This window comes from Triticum aestivum, chromosome 7A (genome assembly GCF_018294505.1).
Source record: "Triticum aestivum cultivar Chinese Spring chromosome 7A, IWGSC CS RefSeq v2.1, whole genome shotgun sequence".
Taxonomy (NCBI): Eukaryota; Viridiplantae; Streptophyta; class Magnoliopsida; order Poales; family Poaceae; genus Triticum; species Triticum aestivum.
Genome location: NC_057812.1, coordinates 22,192,174 through 22,201,822, shown reverse-complemented (window position 1 = coordinate 22,201,822; position 9,649 = coordinate 22,192,174). Strand labels below are relative to the sequence as shown.

Below are 9,649 nucleotides of genomic sequence, written 5' to 3'. Positions count from 1 at the left end.
CATATGGATAGGGTGTGCATGTGTGCATTCATAGGGATGAGTGTATGCGCCCGCGTCTGTACTGTATTAAAAAAAAACTTAAGTAGTATACTCAAATCTCCAAAGAAAAAACTTAAGTAGTATACTCCCTATCCCTAGTACACCCTTCATTCAGAATATAAGATGCTTTGAATATTTTAATATGAACTATATACGAGCTAAAATGAGTGAACAAACACACTAAAAAATGTCCGTGTTTACATACATTCGATCCAGAGAAATATTTTATATTTGTGAACAGAGGGTGTAGTAATGTAGAAGCAAATTAAAATCTACTGCGTCCGGGGTTAGAAATGGTCAACGAGATGCGCCGAAGCTGACATAAGACGATGTGTGTGTGGAGCTGCGGATATCCACCAGCAGGCAGGCAAGAAAACGGCAGCTTGCACATTGTCAACCAAGCAAGCAGCTCAGTTTTAACAAACGAGCTGACACAACACCAACAAATCGGATGACACCGATTTTCTAAAATATTTTTCAGTGCCACCCTTCTATGATTCCATACATGAGATAAAATGTCAACGACCACAAATAATAGAAAAGCTGGACATGGAGGCAGTAGACAAACTTGCAACAAAATATCGGCTCCACTACTACGAAACAGCAGCGCATCTTTTCGCTTGCTTTCAACATATGCTAATGTTGGTATTTGGTTCTAGCTTCCTAATTCAGCCTTCTTGTTGTGTTGAGTATCTCCTTTAGTTAAAGAAAATTTTAGTCGCGGTATGATATATCAATTTCTCGTATTGACTCGTGGGACATTATAGCTTCACTTTCTCCAATCTTGGTCTTTGAACCGAACAAACCGAAAAGACCAAACATTTTCATTCTATCAAGACGCACGGATTAATGGGTGTGCGGTTAGTCATATTGCCCATGATCTTCTTCCCTTCGTGCGGGTTCTGAAATATATATATTATTCGATCGAGTGTATATAGTTTGTTATTACGAGTTAATAATAATAATTTTGCTGTAATTGACTATAGCATAACCCCAGGTGTGTTCAAATTCTCGTGGAACAACCCATCGGAACGCAGGCCTTCTTTGGTTCATAGGATAGGAATTTTATAGGAATAGGAAAATCATAGGAAGTGAGATGACATGTATGTCAATTCCTATAAAGAAAAAGATACCATTTGGTGCATATGATAGGATTTTTTTTCATTGAGTCTAGGTTAATGTTTTTTCCCTTCAAAACATGAAGGATTGATTCCTATCCTACATAGGGATAGGAATTCATTCCTACAAACCAAAGGGCTTCAAAGAAATTTTTCCTTTGCAAATCCTATCCTATAGAATTCATATAAAAATCCTACAAACCAAAGAAGGCCTAAGTATTGTTTTGTTTAGTTATGTGGGCTTGAGTCAGATAGGTCAATATTATGAAACAGTAATACTATTTAGGAGGCTTACTTTGAGATATTATGCTTAGATCACTTCTCCATCGTTGTTTGAGAATTTTGAAGTGTGTTTAGCAACTCTCACAAAGTCAAGGCCGAGATTGGAGCGCGGCGGTCCGTTGCCTAGGTGCATCTGCACCTGTGAACGAACAACAAATTCAAAAAAAAAAATTGGCATCTAAGATGCTCGAATGCGTCATGTGCATGCAAACATTCATGGTGTCTGGACATTTGAGAAGGCGGTGACAGAAAAAAACAAAATTTGACCGTGAAAGGAACCTTAAAAGAAACTTTGTTTTTTTTTACCTAGATGTCCTCAAATGTCCGAACACCGTGAAAATTTGCACTCTTCTGCCCACTTGAGCATCTTCGATGTCAAAGAGTTTCAGAATTTGTTTACCTTTTCTTAATTTATTGTTCATCGAGTGCCGACGAACCTGGGTTCAGACACGGATGACGGCGGAGATTGCGCCACTTGAATCATATTTTTTCTCCCATACGATTCCATTGGGATCGGGTTCCACTATCGTGAGATAATAACAGAATAAAAGTTCAAAATGTCTTGGCGCAAAAACGACAAATGGTGGTCTAGATGACGAGGCCACCGTGATGTTTTTGAAATACCGGACGGAACCAACAGAGCCATGCTGCCATCATGGAGCTTGGTGCAAATGTGTGGTGTTCTCTTTCAAAACTTCCCGTCCACTTCATCAAATTCAAAACTACAATTTCTGTTTTGTTTTTTTTCTGTAACGTGTGTGCATCATGGATTGACTTTTAAACCGATAGCCGCAAGACAACAAGCAATCGAACCCCCACACTGCACAGCGTCACCCATTTGTTTTTGCAGGGCACGTCGGCATCGCCATCGTCATCGTCGTTGGTATTATAATCTCAACTGGAGTATCCGACGTCGATGACGGAAGTATGGCATTATCAATCCTTGCTCTGTTTATTTATTTATGACATAATACACGCACTGCTGTGCGTCATGTGTATGCTATCTGAGCTGGCATACTCGTCATGTCGATGGTAAAAAAGCTGTGACATTATTTATTTTAACCTTTTGTCACCATGACATACACGTATTGCGATGCGTCATCAGCATCTACCACATTCTTGGTAAATGTGTTCACATTGTTTGTCTCTGATATTCTATCTATTAGTATATGATACTGTATTATGGTATTATGAATCGTGACAATGACATATACCATGTATCTGGGCAGTGCCGTGATCTTTTGCTTGTACTACCACATACTCCCTCCGTCCCATAATACTTCTACATAAAAGTGTCAAAAACACTTTTATATTATTATGGGACGGAGGGAGTACATAGTCTTTTTGGCTCGGTCGCTCTCCGCCGCACTCTGTTCCGAGTAGCACAATCTAAAACAAATCCGCAGGAGAACAAGCCGTTCCCTCTTGTGGCCAGGGAATCCGATTCAAAAGCATTTCTTTGGACGGGGCAGGTGGATCGAAGGTGGGCACATGCAACGCAAATGGGGAATAAGATGCATATGCAGCCTTGTGCGATCTGTGTTTTGGATGCTTTTCGTCTCTATCATATTACGTTTTCTTTTCTTTTCTTTTGCCCGCCCTAGCTAGCTAGATCTCAATCATTAACGTGGTAAGAATAGAGAAATAACAAAACGGAACGTAGCAGCGCATATGCTGTTGTTGGGGGAGAGAAACGGTCCATATGCGAGAGTATGCATGGAACTGAAATAATAAAAGAACTCAACTTGCCCCTTCGCCTCTCCTCCAAGCGAACAGGCGTTTATGCCTTTCGCCGCCGATCTACCATGTCTCTTGTAGCCTCACGGCCATGGGGCACGATAGATCTCAACTCTTTCAGTGAAAGGGTCTTGTTTTAAGGAATTTTTATTTTTGCCACTTTAGCTTTTGATCATTTTGCTTATGCCACTCTCAAACTTGACATTTCACTTTTATCATTCTTAGTTTTTGACAATATATCACAATTGCCATTCCGTGGCAAAAGTAATAATTCTAGAGTGACAATTGTACTACATTGTCAAAATTTAAGAGTGACGAAAGTGAAATAAAAAGTTATTGCTTTTGCCATGGAATGACATTTGTGATGTATTGTCAAAAACCAAGAGTGGCAGAAGTGATATGTTAAATTATAGAGTGGCATAAGCAAAGTAGGTAAAAGCTAGAGTGGCAAAAACAAAGTTTTCTCTTTTGCTTTGGTATGTTTTTTGAATTTTGCTAAGGTCTTGTGCCCTGTTTAAGAAGACGAAACGACGGCAGCTTCTTAAAGATGGAGTAAAGTTCTGCGTGCCGGAGGCGCGTTTAACATCCTCGGAGGGCGTGTGAATGTGTGTCTCTAGCGGATCTCGTAGAATTCGATCGGTGGTCTTCTTTGGTGGATCCGCTCGGATCCAGCCTCGTTCGTATACCTCAGTGTGTCTTCAGGTTGGGATCCTTTTGATCCATGTTTCTCTTGTGAGCGGAGGTTTCTGTTTTCGTGCGCTGATGCTATGTTGTCTTAGCACGACGGTTTTTTGACCGTCTGTCAAAACAAGTTTTGCCCGGCTTCGCATGAGGGAGGGGCGATGACGGCGAGGCACCTTCGGCCCGTTGCAGTGCTCGTAGTCGTCGCTAGGTGCTTTACAGATCTGGATGCAATTTTTATCATTTCAGGGCTTTTTTAGGGGTGTTTTAGGTTTTTGTTGTACTACCATGATAATGATGTTGAATCGATTGGAAGTTTTATTTCTATAGAATAGAATAGAATAGAATAAACCGCCGAGAAAAGAAAGAAAGGAGCACAAATGCGGCCGCCATATGCCAACCATCGGTATATATTTTTTCTTTAGTTCTGTCTAGAACACATTTAGATGTGACATAGATGTGAATTAGACAAACTGTTTCTTTTTTTTTTGAGATGGGGAGCCAACCATGAGTTGACGCACGAAAGCAGCACACCCCTTCCTTCCCTCTTTTATCACTGCCTCCGTCCGTCCCTCCCGAGCCCACGCAGCACCTCCTCTCCTCGCCCCCCGAGATCGGAATCGGCGCCCCCTCCCTCCGCCGCCGCCGCCGCCGCCGCCATGTCGCCGTCTCTGCTCGGGGTCAGCTCCCTCCCCCTCTCTCTTCCTCCGCAGGAAGGCAGGCAGGCGGGTGTTGCTGAATTGACCTTGTTTTTGTGGTTCCTTCCTGCTGCAGGGGCTCACCAAGTCGCTGGCCATGACCGTGCTCTCCGAGGTCGGCGACAAGACCTTCTTCGCCGCCGCGGTACCCCCACCTCCCCTCCCATCCCCTCCCCGCAAACCAACCAACCAATCACTTTCCTGCGACTCGTGGAAATTTTCCTGCGCGAGCAGCCTGTTCGACGATATGCCGCCGTCGCTCTGTTGGGTCAGGGGACTCAGGGGACTGGTGGAGGAGGGAGTCACGCGGCAGCAGCTGCAGATTTCCGCCAAGCGCTGACCCAATTCCTGGATTATTAGCTCGGATCAGCTCGCCAACAGCGAGTAGATCTTAGCTGAGATTAGCAGCAGCACGGGTCATCTCATCTGCTCCTTTTTCTACCCGACTTGGAAAAAAGCAGAGGATTAGGAGTACTACCAGCTCGGTTTTCCGTTCCTCTGTTACTGGAATCGGCTGGCTGTTTTCTTGGATGATGAATCAGCCTGCTACTGCTAGTACTACCTTCAGCTCGCCGCACATGGTTTACACGCATAAAGAGGCGTCTCTTGTCCTTTTCTTTGTTTTGATTGACTCCGGGCCTGCTTGCTGCGCTTCCCGATTCTGCTAGCCGCACCTCCACTTCCCTTGGACTGTTGCTAGTTTTTGGTCACAAGATGGATGCATGCTCGTCCGTCCTTTCCCACCGAAAACTGTTTCACCACCTGACCAGGGTAAACCTTTAGAATGATTGATGTGTTTGAGCCAGGGCCTGGAGTAGCAGGACAAACATAGTCAGTCCTCTTTAGAGATACACTGACGGTCATTCCCCACTTCTACAGAGATTTTCCTTCCTCTTTTCTTTTTACTCTGCTCTGTTTCTGTTTTGTGTGTTTCTTCATGTCTTGGCTCACCATGTTTTCCATTTACCTTCTACAAGATTCTGGCCATGCGCCATCCCCGGAAGCTCGTCCTTGCTGGCTGTCTATCGGCGTTAACAGTGAGGATCTTTACGAACGCTCTAATCTAATGTAATGGCCTGTTTTTTCTGCTTGACTGATCCAGTTCAAAATTCTAGGTGATGACCGCTTTATCTGCTTCTCTCGGCTGGGCTGCACCAAATCTGGTATATATGTTTTCATTTGCATATTCACCTTAGTGTGTCCAAAGGCTTCTGTGTACGATACCTATATTCTGTAATAGTTGCTTTGACACTGTGGTGGTGGTTAGTATATCTGAACAGCAAGCAACCAGGCAGAAAAGAACAAACCCATTCAGAGGAACTTATTATTGAAATTATGCTAAGCTCTATCCAATGCCAATACTTGATGGAATTGTTTTGTTTTTCGTTTGAGCATGGAGAATCACATTTGGAACCCTTGTCCTGATTATAGCTTCACAATAAATCTTGCAATATCAGTTATTACAATCCTCATACGTGTATTTGTTGGACCAATGGTGTGCTTCCTCTGAACCTGCTGGTGGATGTTACCACCATCCCTTTTCCCTCAACTGTCTTGTTGTGATGATGATAGGCCAAGATTTTCTGCTTAAAGGGTTACCTTGCAAGAAAGCACAGTTAACGTGTTCTTTGTTCGAGCAGATATCACGTAAATGGACTCATCATATCACCACTCTGCTGTTCTTTGTGTTTGGCATCTGGTCATTGTGGGAAGGCTTCAAAGAAGAAGGGTATTGATCTTGCTTGATTGCTTGTTTGCTTTTTAGTTGGTTTACTATGTAGTTGCTTTATGTGATTGGCATTTTAGTGAATGATTTCACTAACTCACTAACTTTTATCGCAGAGAGTCAGAAGATCTGGCTGAATTGGAAGCAAAGCTGGTTTGCAAATTTCATTCTTACCTTACGTCCTATTGAACTGTAGGTCAAGTAGCTTATAGCCAACTTCTGCCAAATTTTCAGGATGCGGACTTTAAGACTAACAAAGGGGAATCGAAAAATAAATCAAAGGTCAGTGGCTCAGCGCATGTGTGACCTGCCCATTTAGATCATCTTTTTCTTATATCGGAATGTTGGCAAATTTTTGTGGCCTTCTCCATTTTCACACTCAAAATGTAGATGTCATTAGATAAAATGCAAAACACCTTTTCCCTTTCAGCAGTCAGAAGAATGATTTCTGGTCTCCAGATATTTTCATTTATCTTGGGAAATGTTAAACATTGTCAATTCTAATGTGCGAATGCAATTGTTGTTGCTTGCCCCAAGTTATACCGAGTATATGATTTTCATATTATATTGGTAAAAAATACAAAAATGAAAATTCCACCTCCATGTATATCCCTTTTTGTTATTTCTTATTTGTGTGAACTATTAATTTTGTTTTAGCAGAAACACAGTTTTGAGAACCTGCTTACTGAGGGGTGAGTGGAAACTTGCTTTTTCGCTACATTCTCTTTCTTTTTGACAAGTTACTATCCTTTCTTTGGGCGTGGATTTTGTGCACCTGGGCTATGTGCTCTCTTTAGTTCAGGAGATCCAATTTCCCCCCCTCGCATATTGCATGTAGGTACTAGAATTAACTGTATATCTGGAAGATCTCGTGTGAAATGTGTCGATTATAGTTTGCATGATGATAAAGACAAGATTGAGTAGCTAGAAAAAACTTATTTTTGGGTGTTTAAGTTTGTTTTTAATGCACAGGCCACAAGAATCCAAAAGTTTGCACTAAACTTGAAATTAGTGCATAATAAATACTCAGTCATCAACACATGAGATTTTTTAAAGGACGAGAATTTTGTTTGTTTGTGGCTTTGCGTCCGGAGCACATGCTCCAGACCTCTTTTGGGCTTTGCCGACTTTTAATATGAGCTCACGGAGCATCACATATTAATTCTTCTTTGTATGTTTACCTGGACGTGCAACTCAAATATTCTTCACATATTAGGCAACTGAAGATACAAAGAAAAAGCAAAGGCCATTTCTCATGCAGTTCTTCTCGCCAATTTTTATAAAGGTATCAACTAGACAACTACTGATCTATGGAAATGGCAGACAGTTATGGTGCTTGTGGTTCCATCTTGACATTTACATGTCCATTCATTTGTGTGCTGTAGGCATTTTCCATCACTTTCTTTGGTGAGTGGGGTGACAAGAGCCAGGTAAGTTGCACACAAAGACTGTTCTATTCGCCCCCTTCCAAAGCAACTTTGATGTTATTGTTAGATGATCTGGTATATTCCTTACCCTTTTGCTTCTCAGATTGCTACAATTGGCTTGGCTGCTGATGAAAACCCATTCGGTGTCGTCATCGGGGGAATCATGTGAGGGCTGCTTCTTTTGTACAGTCTTTAGAAATGGTTCACTCTGTGTTGCTGACAGAACCTCTCTTGTATTGTGCTCAGAGCTCAAGCACTCTGCACTACCGCTGCCGTGATGGGAGGGAAGAGCCTGGCCTCTCAGATATCCGAGAAGATGGTAAGAACTGCTGTCCGAAGCCTGTTTCGCGTGCTCCCTCTGAACAACTCAAATGCCTTCACATCTAACACGATGCTTATCTCGTTTCAGGTTGAATTGTCGAGCGGGGTGCTATTCCTGTTGTTTGGCATAATGTCCTTGTTGTCAGGGCCAGAAGGGCAATTGTAATTTCCCCAGGAACTTCGGCAGGACTCTGCCAGACTCCTGGAGTAGTTACCAAGCTTACCTTATTTGATGGGTGATGGCGACGAAAGCCGGCCGTCCTTCACCAACTGGATGGCGATTCATTAGTTTAGTCAACACATCATTGTAACACTTGGCTTGCCACTCATAAATAACTTGATGTTACTGAAATCTTCTATGCTGATGGCTTTCCTGCTGGTTCTGAAACCTGGAAATATTCAGTAAAAACTGCTGAGAAATTGCTGTAGAATTCTCTTGCTCGCTGTATGGGCTTTGGCACTGAATCTCGAAAGGCGACGAGTAGCTTTGAGTTGGGTTATTTGCCTTTAAAAGGTTCAGATGATTTTTTGTCTTGCTTAGTTTTCTTTGTTTCATATTAGGGTTGATACATCATACATTACTGGTGCCGCAGTACTGTATCAACATGGCACAGAACCTGTCGTGCCTTGAAACCATCAGGCTACATATTATACGTCATACATCTGCCTTAAAACAATCCAGGCACATGACCACTGCAATATGAAGCAAGTGACGCTTTGATTGAAGTTTTAGTGAATTCTGCTACTATAGAACACTCCACATTTAGTTGTACAGTTACCTGACCAAATAACCATCCACGAATGCTTCGCTGCTTCCGTAGAGGATATCTCTCATTTAAAAGCCTCAAAGTTTGAAATTTGAGCCATGTAAAATAAAGAGGGGATCAAACTGATGTAGTACCAGCCAGTATGAATACTCTGTTTTTTGGGTACTAGTAGGAGAAAAACTGAAAGAAGAATACGGGATATTAAGAGGGCGATGTTCTATGGTCATGCAAAACTTCAAGCTCAAACACATTACGGGATGCGTTTTAACTTGAATTTTCACATGACAATAGAACATCCCACATTTTTTTAGATTTTTTTTTTGAAACTTTCAAATATGGTTTCCACAAAGTTCTCTCTGAATGTTGGTTTCCGTATGTTATTCTTTCCCTACCACACACAGTATGTTCTTCCGATGGTCAGCTTGGGTGAACTCCAAAAGAATTGCAGACAGTGCAAAATTTCTCTAGCAGAGATGTGCAGTGGGCGATACAACAACGACAGTTATATATGTTCAGGATTGACTGCACCGAAGACATGCGACTCCATCAATCTTCTGTACCGGCCTTGTTCAAGCTCTGCCTCGTTGGCGCCATGCAACAACAGGAGCTCGATCACAAAATCTTCCCAGTCAATGCCAACACCATTGCAACATGGGCTTGATCTTTTCCGTTTCTTCTTCTTCTTCTTCTTCTTCTTCCCAGAGTCAGGAGCATCGATTCGACGGCGCTTGGCGGCTTCGATCCGTGCTCTCCTCTGCTTCTGCTGCAGCTGAAGTTGTCCGGCGGTGAACGACGGCGGAGGGATGCCGCCGGCATCTGCTGCTACCTCCTCCTCAAGCCTGGTCCAGCCATC

General features: G+C 42.6%; 1 protein-coding gene across 1 annotated transcript; it reads left to right on the top strand.

Annotated features, from left to right (window-relative positions):
• Positions 1 to 4,358: 4,358 nt before the first annotated feature.
• LOC123149160 (GDT1-like protein 5) lies at positions 4,359 to 8,460 on the top strand. The gene is made up of 12 exons (XM_044568714.1): positions 4,359 to 4,537; positions 4,632 to 4,700; positions 5,533 to 5,592; positions 5,671 to 5,718; positions 6,196 to 6,284; positions 6,398 to 6,434; positions 6,516 to 6,563; positions 7,498 to 7,566; positions 7,667 to 7,711; positions 7,812 to 7,873; positions 7,955 to 8,027; positions 8,118 to 8,460. The coding sequence occupies exons 1-12, from the start codon at positions 4,517 to 4,519 to the stop codon at positions 8,193 to 8,195; spliced, it is 699 nt and encodes a 232-aa protein (XP_044424649.1). The 5' UTR covers positions 4,359 to 4,516; the 3' UTR covers positions 8,196 to 8,460.
• Positions 8,461 to 9,649: the final 1,189 nt, after the last annotated feature.